Here is a 16,691-nt window from a genome sequence, read left to right as displayed (position 1 = left end):
TTTTTTTTTTGTGGAGCTTTTTTTTAATGGTGGAGCATTTTTGAGAAACCTGTCCATCATCTCTTGATCAATGCACAACGGCAAACGGTAGTATTTTCGGTAAGTTTCCCCCTCACAAAACCTTTTCAAAACATTGTGCAGCTGTGAGAGCAGCACATTGTTCAGGTTCAGTGCCATGCGCTGCTCATGCCGCCTTCAGAGCCAATTAGAACATCCCTAAATTTCCTAGGAGCCAATCAGCACTCTGCATGCAAATGTTGAGGAGCGCTGAGAACCCCCTTTTTGAGAAACCTGCCCATCGTCTCTTGATAGATTTCTCTTGATACCCTTTTTTGGTAATCACAAAGGTTGCTTTCAACACGCCTCTTTTTCCCCTTGTAGCAAAACGTGTATAAAAAGAGGAGCAGATCTTTGGCTTAGACCAGGTTTGATTTTTCTTCCATTTTAAGGCAGAGTTCACGCAACAAACCACAATGAGAAGTCTGGTGTTTTTACTCCTGGTATCTGTGGCCAGTGCTAAAGTCTTCGAGAAATGTGAATGGGCCAGAGTGCTGAAGGATAATGAGATGGATGGATACCATGGCGTCAGCCTCGCTGACTGTGAGTAGCAAGTGTTTTGTATTCACTAGTAAAAAACCAGAACTGAAGCAAACATGCAAGAAAGAGGAAGTTTAGCAACCACAAGATTTTTGGTGCACACGATTTCAATCACAATGCAGGAAACAAAGAATTTTGCAGCAGATTCTGCACATAATGATCACTTAAAATGCTGAATTCACTCAATTCTGTCAGACTGTAAATGAAGCAGCAGTGTTATTTTTATTTACTATTTTTTTTTTTTTTTTTAATGACAATCACTGGACTATGACTATGTTTTAAAGAATACATGTGGATGAAAACTGTCTAAAAATGTATTGTTATTTTCGTCGACAAAAACCAAACTATAATTTTGATCATTTGATCTTATGCATTGATCACATGAAATGTTTCCGTGTGTATTCACAAACATTAATACCGTCCCACTTCAGGTTGATAAATGCTGGTTGAAACTTTCACCCTGTACATTTTAGTCAAGCTGCAACAGATTCAGTCGACTAAAATATTAATGTCATTTAGTTGACTAAAACTATAGACTATAACTGAAATAGTCCTGATGACTAAATTTTGACTCAGACTACGTTGAATTTTAGTCAAAAGACTAAAACTAAATCTATGTAAAGCAAAGGTCAAATGGGTAAAACCTAAACTTGGACTAATTTCATATGAATCATTATTAAAATCCCAACACGTATGGCTGATGCAGCTGTCCAATGTTGGATAAATAAATCATATCAGACTATGTGGCAGGTCATTAATAAAATGTTATTTTATTTCATCCTATTTTCTATTTATGTTTTGTATTTTAATGTTATAACTTCAAAAAATTACCCGCCCCCTGATGCATACCGAACCAAGGGAAAACGGTACCGTTGCATCCCTAGTGTTTGATATAGAATACTATCTCATGCATCTGATTCTGTAAGATAAAATCTATGAATGAATTAATAAAGTCTAAGATGTTTTTGAGAGAACTGCTGTTTGATTGATAATATGTACTTAGCAAAGTTTGTTTCTTAGGTTTAGAAATGAAAATGAAGAATTCTATATTAAGATTATGGAGCTTCTTTTGGTGATTCATAGTTAAGAGAATCTGATCCTGATCTGTTTTTACATGCATACCATCCTCTTTTTTTACTAACTCTCTGCAGGGGTTTGCCTCTCACAGAGGGAGTCCGACTACAACACCACAGCCATCAAACGCAACAAAAACGGCTCCACTGACTACGGCATCTTTCAGATAAACAGTCGCTACTGGTGCTCTGACGGCAGCCCCACGGACAATATGTGCAACATAGAATGCAGCAGTCAGTGACTAACCAACACATACCTGAGCTACATCCACCTCTAACTTTCTACCTTTAACTTTCAATCATGTTATTCAAAGATTCATCACAGTTTTATCATGTGACTCATGTGTCTCTGGCTTGTGGAACTTCAGCCACGCACATTTTAAGTGGGAGTTAAGGCCCCTTAGGAGTTAACATGTTCTGTATTTCAGCCACCGGAACCACCATTTTGTCAGTTTACAGATTTTGTCACATCATCTACCTACAATGGGACTCCAATGAATTTTAAAGAAAATAAGCCACGTAAACCTCCGGTTATATATATGATCGTTTAATAGAGCATGCAATTAAAATTGACTTTAGGTACACTTTAAATTAATGGATCTTCTTACTTGTACTTTGAACAATTTCAGAAGTGTTTTAATGTGATTAATGTGATTAAAACACTTTGTGAAAATGATCAGCAGTAAACTGTAATATTAATAAAGATTTCAAAAATATTTAAAGATATAAAACACGGATTACATAAAGTCTAAAAAAGAAAAAAACTGCTTTCATCTGCCAACTCCATCACAACAGAAAGTTTTGTTATGTGTCAGCGTAATGCTCTTCTAACGAGGTTTGTGAGCGTTATATCATACAGTAAACGTATTTACAGAGAAGTTTAAGGTATTCTTTCATCTGGGTCACGGCACCAAAGCCCGAAACGTTACACGATTTTTTGGTGTAAATTAAAACTGAAATTGGGAGCTAACCTAACTTTTTTCTTAACATCTTTGGACCTTTCGATTATGGAAGCCCATTTCCCCCACTAAAAAAAAAAAAAAAATCCCCAAGGAAAGTCATAATTATGAGATAGAAAGTCATAATTATGAGAAAGAAAGTCATAATTATGAGATAGAAAGTCATAATTATGAGAAAGAAAGTCATAATTATGAGATAGAAAGTCATAATTATGAGAAAGAAAGTCATAATTATGAGATAGAAAGCCATAATTATGAGATACTTAAACACATTTACAGCAGCTTGTTCATGTGGTGAGTAGCTGATACTGAGAGATGCTGATAAGACTATCAAAGACTACTTTAGACGGGGCTTTACAAATGATGAAATACTTTGTTTGCTTGCAAATTCACATAGAAATATGCTGAGTAAACACACCCTTGAAAAGATACTAAGCTAAAAGAGGCTCTGGTGTCAAAAGGATAAAACTGATGTGGCTGAAGTAGAGCATGGTTTATTGAACAACAAATGGAGATTTCTGGTCAGTGCCATGGGTACAGATGGATGTACCAAAAATGTTTCTATCTCATAATTATGACTTTACTAACTCATAATTATGACTTTACTAACTCATAATTATGACTTTACTAACTCATAATTATGACTTTCTTTCTCATAATTATGACTTTCTTTCTCATAATTATGACTTTCTTTCTCATAATTATGACTTCACTAACTCATAATTATGACTTTCTTTCTCATAATTATGACTTTACTAACTCATAATTATGACTTTCTTTCTCATAATTATGACTTTACTAACTCATAATTATGACTTTCTTTCTCATCATTATGACTTTACTAACTCATAATTATGACTTTCCTTGGTGATTTTTTATTTTTTTTTGTGGCGGAAACGGGCTTCCGTATTCAAGCCAGCACACTGCCTCAAAAAAAAAAAAAAAAAAGGGAAGTACGTGTTTTTTGATTGTGCTATAGAGACTAGAGACCTGCCACCTGTTCATGGTTCTCTCTGATCCTGTGTGTTTTCTCACACATACAGTACCAAAACCACCCCATAAAATGTAAGATCTCCATTTCCTGCATGATAGACCCCTAATTACTTTACAATAGTTCAGGCTCAGGTTTGGAAGGCTGATGATAATGTCAAATGAGCCATAATTCATAGACAGGGACATTAACGCTGTCTGTGGTACCAGCCCGTAGCTCATTTCTTAATGTTTTTGTGAGAACAGAAACCAGTGAACCACCAGCGGTGATTCCTCCAACGTTCTTACTGTTTCTCTTCTTCTGTTATTACTCACAGAGCTTCTGACTGATGATGTCACTGTGGCAATCAACTGCGCCAAACGAGTGGTGAGAGATCCCAATGGCATCAGAGCATGGTAAGTCCTGATCACGGGCCTGACTGATGGTTTGATGCAGTAGTTACCGTACATGTTGTTGTTGTGATTCTCAGGGTGGCCTGGAGGAATCACTGTGCGAACCAGGACCTGCGCTCCTATGTGGCAGGTTGTGGAGTGTAACCAGCACTGAAGCAGAACCCACAACAACCCCAAATCAAATCCTTTGAAAGTTGTGTGATAATAAAAGTTCTTCCATATCTGTTTTATTTGTGCAGAGGTCATCTCATTTAAACAGTTAAAACACATAATCACATTTTCAGGTCTGAATATAAATTGAGCTATTCAAGGCATTTTTTTCTTTGCAGTCATTTTCTTACCTTACACTCATACACTCTGCTCTCAGAACTTTTATTTTGGAAGGTTTTTGTTGTTTTACTCTTATTAGAGATAAATGTAGTAATTGCATGTCTGTTTAATCTGTGTCATTGTAAAATTATGGAAAAGGTTATAAGATTGAAAAAGTTGGCAGACTTTCCATATACAATAACCGGGGGTTTCCACTGGATACGTCTTCAGACACAATCCGTTTTTTTCCCGCTGACCGACGTCCAGCAATTCCCACCGGTTGCGTTTTGAGTGCGCCACGGTGCACTTCGGTTGGACTGTGACTTCACCAGACAGAGGAGTTCTCACGCAGTTTAATGTGTGTTATAAACGCAACAATAAACAGGTCAGTGTTCCTAACGAAGGAGAACAAGAAGGTTGGACTCTGGATTTGTCATTGCCACATTTTTTAGCAACAGCCAACAGAGAAGAGATAAAACTGCACCAGTAAAACATGAACTAAATCAAAGTTACTGCAGTTTACAGTGTAGTTACAGTATGAGAGGAAACAATATAGTAAATGTGATTTTGTTTTTACACATTATGACATTTTGGTGATGTAGTTACTTGAAATATAATCTGAAGTGTTTTATTTTGAAAAGTAAACCCGATATTTTAATGCGGAATACGTGCCTAATTTCCTGTTTAGTTTATTTTGCTCTGTGCTGATTGATGCGTCGTGCCCCGGTGTCCGCCAGAAATTGGCGGAGGGCACCGGACTACCGCGTCTGGGAAGGAGCAGACACGCGCCACAGTGGACCTGTTGGAAATGAACACATACAGAGGAGCCAGGATTGGTGCACAAAGTGACAAGATACACCTTCTCATATATTTTTATACCGTATTTCTTTTCTTTTTCTTTACACTGCATTTTATGTGAACTATATATGTGAAGTATATAATACAGCTGTTGAAGATTGTGTGTTGCGTTTAAATTTGAAAAAGAATAATAATTAGATTTTTTTTCAAAAATATATATACATATATACATATATATGTATATATATATATATATATATGTATAGTCAACTCAGACCGTGACTCCGGCCTTGTCACACTCTGTGATGCACGCCACCTTCTGTTGAGGCAGAGGTACTGGCTGACTCACCTCATGCTTAAGTGCTGTTTTATGTCAAATCAATAAGAGAAAATATGTAATAAACACACATGAAATGCATTACTATTTCTATGGAAAGTGAGGACGTATAATGAAAGTGCCTACTGACATTACATTGGTGACAAACAGTCAGAAAGCAAAAGGCATAAGCTCCACCCAGTTTGTGAGCAATCTGAGATGAGGCTTTCGATCATAAAAATGATTGAAATGTTTTGGAATCATATTACATTTATTGCACAGATCAGTAGAAAAATATTTATATATTTTTTTTATTTGATCATTAATAGTTTTTTTACTTTTTGCAATGAGGCTCTGCCTCACCTGACTGCACGTCTCTGGTTCTGATCAAATACACACACACACACACACACACACACACACACACACACACACACACACACACACACACACACTCACTCATAATTGTGGTAATGTGATGGATTCCTTAAACTTTCTGCTTAAAGCTGCTCTGATGGACATTTATGTTTTACTGATGGTGAGCTATAATGCATATGCTGCTCAGCGATCCTCGGTGTTAGGAGGTGTTTTAGCTGCCTTCTTGATCTCATTACTATTTCTGTCTTACTTCCAGGGCAAACACGCAGCTGTTTCCAGTAAAAGTGATAAGAGGAACCAGAACCTGCTCTGCTGCCAACAGCACACACACTTATTATTAATTTAAGGCTTCATTTGAGGTGAAAGCAAAGCTTACTGGAACGTTCAAAGTTAGGAGACAAGGAGGAGGCAATGTGCCCAAAATTAGAGTAGGAGGGGAAATGATATGGTATATAGTGTACCCCCTTTAGTTTTACCCCTAGAATCATTTAAAACTTTAGCACAAGTATAAGTTAATCAACAGTTAGTAAAGCAGATCAGAGGTAACGCAGCCATTTACTTAGACTAAGCTCAACGTTCAACACGAAAAAACTGCAACAATCTCCCAACTCGGTGACGTCACAAACCTGCAAAGTTCCAGGAATGTTTTTCGCTGCCTGTGACTAAATGAACTGAAACACTTTTTGGATTAAAAGGTTGTGTTTATTGTTCCATGTGTCATACTAATGACATTTTGATCAGTCATTTATTCTTGGAACACATCCGGATGTTTTTCAATTTGGAAACAATCCAGTTATTATTGTAATGAGTAAATGTCAGGGAAAAAAGTAACAATTGCTAATATTGTCCCCCTCCTTAAATGTTTAAAATGGTTTAGTTAGTAAGTAAGTCAGTAAAGAATTTATTTCAAACCTGCACACAACACAATACAACTTACAGGCATACAAACAAGTGCATGGTTTGAAAAGGGGATGGATGAAGCAGACACTTTTATAATTCCAATCCCCCCCACTCACCCTCCACAGACACTACATCACAAAATACAATAATAATACAAAAACAATATAATACAATAAAAAAAAAAAAATGAAAAGCATGTTAAAACACTTTAATAAAAATAAATGAAACAAAAATAATAAAAAGAATCAAAGTTTGTACTTTTTGAATCAGTGAAAAATGAAAGCATTTATTTTCTTATAATATAGAGTGTGCACGGCTTTTTAGCCAGGACATTGTTGTTTTACAAAAATTAGTGTATTTCTTAATGCTACTTTGGTTTCGACATGAGCAATGCGCAACTTTCGGTCGACATCAAATTTTACCTTTTATTTATAAAAATAAAAAAAGTAAGAAGTTTATCACAATGAAAAAAATTAGACACCATGTGGCGTGGTTATTATTATTATTATTGGTTATTATTTAGTTAATATTTCCATTTTGCATGTCCAGGGCCGTGCGTTTGAATCCTCGTCAAGTAGGGATAGGAATTGATAGGAATTTAGCCATTCCGATTCCATAATCATACTGCTTGCTGATTCTCATTGAGTGACAGAATTAAATAATACAAATGGATTTGTTTGCTTTAACTCTTTATTATATCATTTTTGTCTCTTTAATTTCGTGCAGGGACATCAGCTCTCTTTTAATCCACCAGGTATAGATTCACTGGATAATAATATATACAAAGTGCTACATAAAATTGATGAATTATTATTATTATTATTATTATTATTATTATTATTACAACAGATGACACATTTTAGCTACAAACATTTGAGAAAATTTACAGTGCTCTGTTTGAACTTGAACAACTTGATCCAAAACTAATTCAGAAATAAAACAAACAACTATTCTGTAAAAAAAAAAACCATATTAACCAAAAGTACAGCTGCACTTATTGTTATGTATTTAAATGATAAAGCTTCAGTTTAGCCTTTGTTTACATTTCTATAAATGGACCTTCAGAGACGCCGTCCCCGTTGTTACATGTGACGTCATCAGCTGTGTGTGTGTGTGTGTGTGTGTGCGTGTGTGCGTGTGCGTGTGCGTGTGCGTGTGCGTGTGCGTGTGTGCGTGTGCGTGTGTGTGTGTGTGTGTGCGTGTGTGTGCGTGTGTGTGTGTGTGTGTGTGTGTGTAAACCAGTGTGAAAGAGTAAACTAAAGACAATGATCAGTACCAGTCCATGTCCCGTGTCTGATTACTTGTTATGACGACATAAACTGGCGAAGAGGTGTGTGTTCTTGCGGAAGTTTGTTGTTTTCAGAAGAAAAGTCAGTGCAAGAAGCATTTTTTGCGCGAGTGTACAGAACCCGGAAGTGAGTAGCGTAGCAACAGAGACGCTACAAACACAGCACGAAGGACAGCACAGCTGCGAGAGGAGGAAGTGGATTCTCCGTGGTGGACAGCAAACTATATGGTGGAAGGAGCTTCACTTGGTGCTAGCATAAACACACAATATACAGGACCTGAAGGAGTTTATTGTTACGCATTTGCGATGTAAGAGGAACCGATAAGCGGAATTGACAGACAAGCAAACAAACGATTCCTAGGAATTGGAATACTGGGAACCGGTTCTCAGACAGAACCGGTTTTTGATTCCTATCCCTATGGTCAGGTTTGATTTCAGATGATTATTTTAGTCAATCGTTTTTTTCAAAAAGACGGACAATTTATCGTGCGACAAAATATCACAACATTAGAACGTCACAGGATGTATTGTCGAGGGTGGACGGGGGAGTCAGATAAAAATGATCCACACAATCAACTACGCACCAGGTTGTTATGGTTTGTTCTTTTTTGATATATTCCTATTAAGTTGAAAAGGTTATACCAACAGTTTTTGGATAAAACAGACAACCATTTGAACCTGATCACATAAAACGATAGTAAAGATCACTTGTGTACATGTAGTTTAACAGGTTGCATTTGTTTTCTGTAAAATGGTTCTCCAAATGTAGATAACAGAGATTAAGTATGTAAAAAAGATTTTGTTTTGCCAAAAGCTAAATTTAAGATGTGATGTCATCTCCATTACATTAGAGTGTCAGACTTTGCTCCTTATTTGCTAAAATAATTTCTTTTAAACACTTGTTTAATTAGCCGACCTATATTTGTGGCTCTTGCATGATGTTTTAAAGGTAAAGTTCTTACAGTTATGTAACATTCAGCTCCTATCACACTGTAGCAAACACAGATGTCCAAAAAGGCTGCTTGGTCGTGAGCGTGTCTGTTCCACCTCCTGAGCACTTATCAGAAGCTCTAAACCTGATGACCTCGTCCACCTGGGCTTGGCACATTCGATCTGTTTCTCCACTCCACTCAGCACCTCCTCACAGAGGCGATCTACCTAAAACACGCTGGAGTCTGTGCTTTCAATATGAACAAGTTACCTACCGAGTTCACAAGTTCACTAGAATCTAGTGCTGCAGCTACTTTCTCCTTTTGTTATCTTTTTAATTGTTTTGCCCAGGGCTGATTATTGTAGCGCAGCTATATAAGTTTGAATACAGTCTACTCTCTCTGAAATGGTTTGTGTTATCGTCATGAATAAAAAGTACTTGGGAAAAACTACATATTTGTCTTTATTTCATTCTTAAGGCTGTTACTTAGTCTTTGTTTTTGGTTTTTTGGAGCTGTTAATATTGTTGCTCTTTATTACGCCTCATTGCTGTTGCTGATATCTGTCTTTGGTTTGTTCAAGCAATGCCTACTGCCTGTAGCGTTTGAGAGAGCAGCTCCTGTGTGTGTGTGTGTGTCTCACTGTTGTACTTTTACCACATTTGTTATTTCAATTGCATTATTCACACAAAACTCATTCATAAAAACACTGAGAGCAATGAATCTGTTATGTAAGAAGTTCTCTGATTGGGGGCTTTAGGGTATACACACAAACACACCCTCGCCCTGTGGTCATGCTCTAATTCATTGTCTAAAAAGATTCTCAGCCAATTAGGAGATATTTTTCTCTCTTTTTTTTTTTTTTTTTTTTACGCCTGAGTTTCTTTGCCATTTTGGATGAATTTAATTTGAGACCTAACCATTCTGGTTGTCGCTGGAGGTTTTGTTTAGATACTACTTTCATCAGCATTTTTCCTACTTTTCTTTTGAGCAACTCTTCTTTTTGCGAAAAGCAAGTTTTCTCACCGACACCAGTAGTAACCAACTGAACTTCCACGAGTTAGAATGGAGCATTTGACGCCACCGTCACAACACAGCGGTAGGTCGAGAGGGAAGTAAACGTAAACAAACGTAAACAAGCTCGTCCACTATGTTGATATTTCCAGAGCTCGTTAGTGTTTTAATAGTGTTTATATTATTAATATTACACATATTTGGACTCGAGGAGGCGTCCAGGGTTTATCACTGTTTCCGATTTCGGCAGATCCGGGCACTTCTAAAAACGGATTATTATTGAAGCAAGGCAGTCCCCTTGCTTAATGAAACCGCCGACTACCTTGGCCTCCAGCGCGCGGATTAGGACCCGGGAATGATGCACGTATCCGAGCACTTTTGTAAAACCGATGAGAGAAGCCTTATCAAAGCGACAGACCTTCTGTTTCCACACTCCTTTTTGATTGTTATGTATTATTCTGTATTTACTTTATTGTAGTTGTTTTAACAACTGTAAAGTGTTTTAGAGTTTTTGAAATGTATTATTATTATTATTATTATTGATGGGGCAAGCGAGATTTTTGAGTGTGAAAAGGACAGTATGAGTTCTCACTTTGAAAAGGTAATTTTACGAGGTACGCCATTCACTAACCAGTTCCATGATTATTTTCTTTTACGTATTATATTAATTACATTTACAAATTTGAAAGAAGTGCACAAGATGGAGAGGTCGATAAGTAACGCCATCAGCTGAAACAGTTTGAAAAGTCATGAAAAACAGAATTTCCTGCTAGTGTGCAGCAATAGCTTTAGCAGCATTAGCTTTAGCAGCTCAACTCTTTCTGCCTCGGAGAATGATACCACGTTTACGCAAAAACCTTTCAAGGAACCAGCGCTGAAACGGGTAAAATATTCTAAATCTCTGTCAGACTCGCTTCCTACACCATCACCGACCTTTGACCTAATGCGGAAGAACTGAACCAGTGCAAGAGTGTGAAAAGGTGTCATGTTCTGTTGGTTAAGTTTAGTTATTCTGTGTCTTTGTTTATTTTGAGTCTAGTCTTGTTAACTCTTGTCTGTGTTTCAGGGATTCCTGCTTGTGGCTCCACCCCCCAGTGATGTCTGTGTGCTTGGTTGGTGATTGATTAGGTCCCTCATGTTTTCACCCAGGTGTGGTCCATACCTAATCAGGCCTCCTCCACTATTTAACTGTGTGCTTGGTCACAGTGTGGTTGCTGGTTCGTCGTCTCTCCCTTCGTGTGCAGTTGTGTCTAGTCTTGCTCCCTGTTCCTGCTCCCCTGTTTTTTGAGTTTGGATTTTGAATAAGTTTGTTTGAGGAATAAACATGGACTGGTTCCACGAACGTTACTCCTCTATCCTGCCTATCATAATGGTTTCATTAACTTATGCTTGTGACAAATTTATAAATGACACTTTTTTTGTTAACGTGTTACCTGATTAGATCTCTGAACCAACAAAAATAACCTACAATCTAGTTGAATATGAATCATAAACATTCTAAAATACTAACTGTGAACACTCATTTATAAGGTGGCACCCCCATTTTCATTGACTCTAATATTAATTATCAACTACTTAATCCCTCTTCTATACCTGTAATATCCCCAAATACTGACAAAATTATGTTTTAGCCGGTTTTGTTGATTGTTGTATATATATATCATATTTGTACTTTTTGTATTGTAATGTGTGCACTTGTATTTAATCCTTAGACTTAATTATGTAAGTTTTTCTTTCTTTTTTTCTTTGTTTAGTGTAACTTGTTCTTTTTATTTGTAATATTTCTTGAGCCTTTGTAACACAAGTAATTTCCCGCTGGGATAAATAAGGTATTTCTGCTTCTGCTTCCTTCTCTGCAAATGAAGTGACGCCTGCACGCCCTTGAATATTTGTGAATGGCTGTTATTTACAGGAAAAGATGATCATTCTACCTCCTGTTTGCAATGTACCAATGTGTCACAGTCACCTATTTTTCTCTCTTGTTGCTTTGCATAACTGAAAGTTGTGGGTTTCTGAGTGAGCATGTAAGGTGGCTGGGTTTTTTTTTTCTGCTGAGGGTAAAAATGTAAACACTGATACTCAGTATGCGTTCTCTACTATCCATGTTTTTGCTCAGCAGTGGAAAAACAGAGGGTTAATTACAATCTCAGGTAAAAATATAACATGAATCATAAGGATTTGATGTTAGTTTTGTTGGAAGTTACCTAATTTACCTAAGAAGGTTTCAATTTTGAAGTGTGCGGCTCACACGAGGGCAGATAATCCTGTCTCGTGCGGAAATGCTCTTGCGGATGCTGCTGCAAAGCTTGCAGCTCAGGAAATGGTTTCTTCCTTTTTGAGTGAAAAACTACAGAAACGGATGTTAAGTTTTTGAACAATCAGATTTTGAAAGACATGCAACAATTTTCTACAAAACGGGAGTTTGAATTTTGGATTAAAAAAGGGGCTACTCTAAATTCAGAAGGTATTCATCAGTGACCAGAGAAAAAGCTTCTTTTGCCTAAGAATCTTTTTAGATATTGTACTTTAGTGAGTCATGGCTTGAGCCAAGTCTCATGGGGTGGTATGATAAGGCTTATTGATAAGACCTTTACAACTTTTGTTTGTGCTACATGTCTGATTTGTGCCAAACACAATGTTCAGGGTGAGTATAGGCCAAACGTGGAAGGTTTCCTAAGCCTTTCAGCACATTTGCATGGATTTTATTGAACTAAACTAAATTGAAGGAAAGAAATACTGTTTAGTTAATATTGATCAGTTTTCTAAATGGGTTGAAACATTTCCAACTTCCTCTCCTGATGCTTTAACAGTTGCAAAAGCCTTGGTGAAAGACATTATTCCTAGGTTTGGGAATCCTGAAAGAATTTACAGTGATCACTTTGGTGATGAAGTGATTAAGAATCTGGGAGAGCATTTTAGGATAAACCAGACACAAGTGGCTTTTCTGTTTTCCAATTGTAACATTGAGCATGAGAATTATCATATGAGTGTGGTCTTTCTCTTTTTTTTTACTAACCCTAACCACTACAGCCTCCACTTCCTGGCTAAATTTGAGGTTTGTCGCTTCTGTACATAAATATATAAATGTTGATTTAAAAAAAAAACCCAAAAAAAAAAAAAAAAGCAATTTCATTCCGCTTGTCAAATCTCTGAAAACATTGAAAAATTAGTCTGCACTGAAACTCTGTACACTGTGAGAGCAATTTATGTTAATATAATTTCACTTGTGTCCTGACCCTGGTACGCTAATATTGATATGTTATTGGTGTCATGTCCACTGGTGGTACACATCACCTCCTTAGAGCAGCCACAGGTCTCTGTTGTATTACTCTCATGGATGTCAAAGGGCTCCGTGATGTCAACAATGACACAGTCCTCTCCTAGGTGTGTTGGGAGTTGATTTTGTCAGAATAAGATGAGAAAAACATCAATTACAATGTCAAACATATATTAAAAAATACATAATCAGTGAAATATTTAATAAGACAAACAACAGAAATGGATTCTTACCAGGATGAGGGAAGATGCTAGTTGTGCCTGAAACGCTCTCCTATTCAGTCATCCTCATCATCATCAACTGGGCAATCAATGGGTGTCTGATTCTGTTTATCCACTGGACCAGCATCCTCGTCCACCTCCTCTTCACTTGATTCGCTGGAGTCTGATTCCATTTCAAAGTCACCCTCTTCGTTTTGGATAGCTTCAATGGTGTCTTTCACAGTGTGAAAACATTTCCTTGCTGGCAGCATTCTGAAATAGAAATAATAGTGGTAAGAGTTAGCGAGTGCTATAGTCTAAATCATTTCAATGCAAATGAGTGCTAATTATGTGATGCATTCCACTCAAGTCACACAATGCTGTCTAGATGAGCCTGATGTGCTCTTTAGTAAACACACTAAAAGGAACCTCCAGAACAATGCACCATACTTACAACCCCCCAGACCACTTACATCCCCCCAGTCAAGAACATTCACACCTGTCCCCACACAGTAACCATCCTACACAGACAGCGTCTGGCTTTAGATATTTGAGCAAACAAACAAAGCTGTATATGTATTTTTACAGATAAAGTTTAGCCACAGTTTCAAATACTGCTACTGGAAGGGCTTGAATACCACAACAAGAAATCATGTTTTCATTCAGAATTACTCAAATATGGTCTAAACAGATTAAAAACATTTAGAACTTGCAAATACTCAAATAGATGATATTTCTAGTAGTAATAAGTAAGTATTTTTCACAATATGTAAACTTTTGAGAAGTGCTATGTCCCCATGTATTGTGCAAGGTGCATATGCCATTTTGACTACCACCCTCACCCAACAATGTAAAACTACAACAAAAACATAACAAGCTGCAAATCTAAGTTGGTGCATGCATTCAACAATAATTTGGTAATTACATTATCTAGACATTCTAATAATCACAAATATATATATATATATATATATATATATATATATATATATATTCATGGATTTGACCTACTTTAGTGTTGAAATATCCACTTCAGTGAAAGAGGGAGATGTGCATCCAGAAAAGTTTGCAAGTTGTATGACTTCATGGCCTGATGTTCAGACATATTTACACATTTACTATCCAATCACATTGCAAGGCTAAACAATAAGACCTAATGACTATGTAAATATGTTTGTAAGTTTGTTTTTGGGACACCTAAATGTGATGTTGTAATTTTGTAACAGTGGGCCTTATACACCATTTGACAAAACAATGTAAACTAGTGATGGTGAGATGAAGCCTCATGATGCATCGTACTACTTGAGCCAGTTGGTTTGAGAAAGGGTTCGTTTCTTGAAGCTTCATGTGCACACAAAACCACCTACTGGCCTGGTTTATTATCACATGCAGCTGTGTCTTCTTCACCTCATAAATTGTGATGCATTGAAATTTTGTGTCTGTTGGGAAGTTTTTTCCTCACCTTAAGAAGATGGCAAGCGCTTGTTGAAAGTACTTCTTGAAGAAGACGGAAGAAGTCACTGAATGCATGTGTAACTTGCTGACAAAAAAAACAAGAATTAACAGTGCTGAATTGTGAGACATACAGTAATGTCTCATTTCATGCATACATCTAATCTCATTTTCTCTCATCACTCCAAAACCTTCCGACTCTCTCCCCCTCTAAACTTTATAAACTATATCTAAACTCTCAAAACACTCTGCAGAATCTGGCAAGCCTCGATGCGCTCTTTGGGGAAACGCCCGTTACGCGACACAAGCTTCGTAGCCTCGGCACATCTCATAACATCACTAATGTAAACTAAACTAGATACATTGTAATGTCTAAACACAATATTATCAATATAATAACAAATTGTGTGGTGTTAACTGTAAGTGACTGCAAATAAAAATAACTGAGCAGGAGATTGTAATGTCGATGAGCAGCTTAACTTTCAATGTGTGCCTGTGGCCATCACAGCACGAGCCATTTGGTTTACTTTATGCAAATTGTCATGTTTTGCTCTTCCTCTAGACGGTGGGCTATTTGGATTGAATTTTACTCTGCCAAGTTGGTCTCTGGTGGACTCGCTCTGTGTTGAAAGCATGAAATATATCTTTGTATGAATAAAGATAAGGTATGCTTTTGTGATTTTCATTCTGAATATATACTCCTGTGCATTACACTACCTCCTTCTATCCATTCTGATCTGAACAACTGCTCCTTTCCCAGCCAAAGTCATTCGTTGTTTTTTGTTAACCTTTAAGTGAGTTCAACGAGAAGACGCATTTTTCAAAAGCTCCCTAAAGAGCTCTTTTTTACTCACCAAAACCGTGTAACTGTTTCCTTGAATGTCCGTGTTCTGTAACTATGTTGGGGGTATGATCACGTCTCTGCTGCCAGGTTTTAACATCTGGCATCTGTTGCGGCAGAAGTTTAATGGTTTTCCGATTGGCACATTCATGGCTGTAATGTCAGAGTGTAAATACCGCATGCAAGCTTCGTCACAACCAACAGAAGCATCAACAGCACCAGCATTCCGATGTCAGCCTGCACTCTCCGATGCCGACCACGAACAAAGCTGCTGGTACAAGATGGAAGCGAGTGGTATCTCTGAACAAGAGAGAGAGGAGAGAGGAGAGAGAGAGAGAGGAGCATCTGGCACCGAAGCAGGAATTCAAATGTGTGGTTGCAGTGATCAGAAACTGGCATCAGAGGACCATTAGTGGAAGCAAATGAGGGCCGAATTGGCAGGCTGCTTTGTCTCACTCTTGTTTTAATATGCAGACACACAAACATCATGCACTGAGCCCACATGCTATCGTATATACGGAGTTCGACATCTGGACTGTGAACAGTTTGAGCCAAATGTTCGACAGAACAAACTACAAAGTTATTACCGCCATCAGTCTCAGCAGTAATTGAGAACTAAAGTGTTAAACAGGTTCCAGACACCTACAGGTTCTACGTTAACAGCTTTGGGTTCATTGGTAAGAAAATGAATCGGTGTGGTTCTGATTTCTAGGTTTAGAACAAACAATACAACATCAACAATTTATAATGTAATAAAAGCAAAGAAGAGTCATTTAGGATAGTCTGTGATTCCAATGAGCGCAGAAAGGCTGATAGTTTCACCACATGAATTTGGCTCAGTGTGTGTTTACGATGCTCTTTTGGAATCGCTCCAAGCTACTTGGAAAATCTGATGCAGTTACATGAGTTGCTCATTTGGGGCGCTGTTACTAAAGTAGAGAACTTCTCAGGAAGGAAAATAGCAAAGGAGAAGAAGA

General features: G+C 37.4%; 1 protein-coding gene across 1 annotated transcript; it reads left to right on the top strand.

Moving 5' to 3' along the window:
• Window positions 1-329: 329 nt before the first annotated feature.
• LOC114472798 (lysozyme C-like) lies at window positions 330-4,242 on the top strand. Its single transcript, XM_028462045.1, has 4 exons — window positions 330-600; window positions 1,749-1,904; window positions 3,937-4,015; window positions 4,090-4,242. The coding sequence occupies exons 1-4, from the start codon at window positions 474-476 to the stop codon at window positions 4,154-4,156; spliced, it is 429 nt and encodes a 142-aa protein (XP_028317846.1). The 5' UTR covers window positions 330-473; the 3' UTR covers window positions 4,157-4,242.
• The last annotated feature ends 12,449 nt before the right edge of the window (window positions 4,243-16,691 follow it).

This window comes from Gouania willdenowi, chromosome 12, assembly GCF_900634775.1.
Source record: "Gouania willdenowi chromosome 12, fGouWil2.1, whole genome shotgun sequence".
NCBI classification, from domain to species: Eukaryota; Metazoa; Chordata; class Actinopteri; order Blenniiformes; family Gobiesocidae; genus Gouania; species Gouania willdenowi.
Note: the sequence above shows the minus strand (reverse complement) of the source record. Positions and strands in the feature narration are given on the sequence as shown.

What these genes read in the sequence shown, in the direction of transcription:
- LOC114472798 (XM_028462045.1), top strand. Translation starts at nt 474, where the DNA reads ATGAGAAGTCTGGTGTTTTTACTCCTGGTATCTGTGGCCAGTGCTAAA. An exon ending in GTGCAACATAGAATGCAGCA is followed by an intron (nt 1,905 to 3,936) that starts GTCAGTGACTAA and finishes TATTACTCACAG; the next exon opens with AGCTTCTGACTGATGATGTC. An exon ending in CCCAATGGCATCAGAGCATG is followed by an intron (nt 4,016 to 4,089) that starts GTAAGTCCTGAT and finishes TGTGATTCTCAG; the next exon opens with GGTGGCCTGGAGGAATCACT.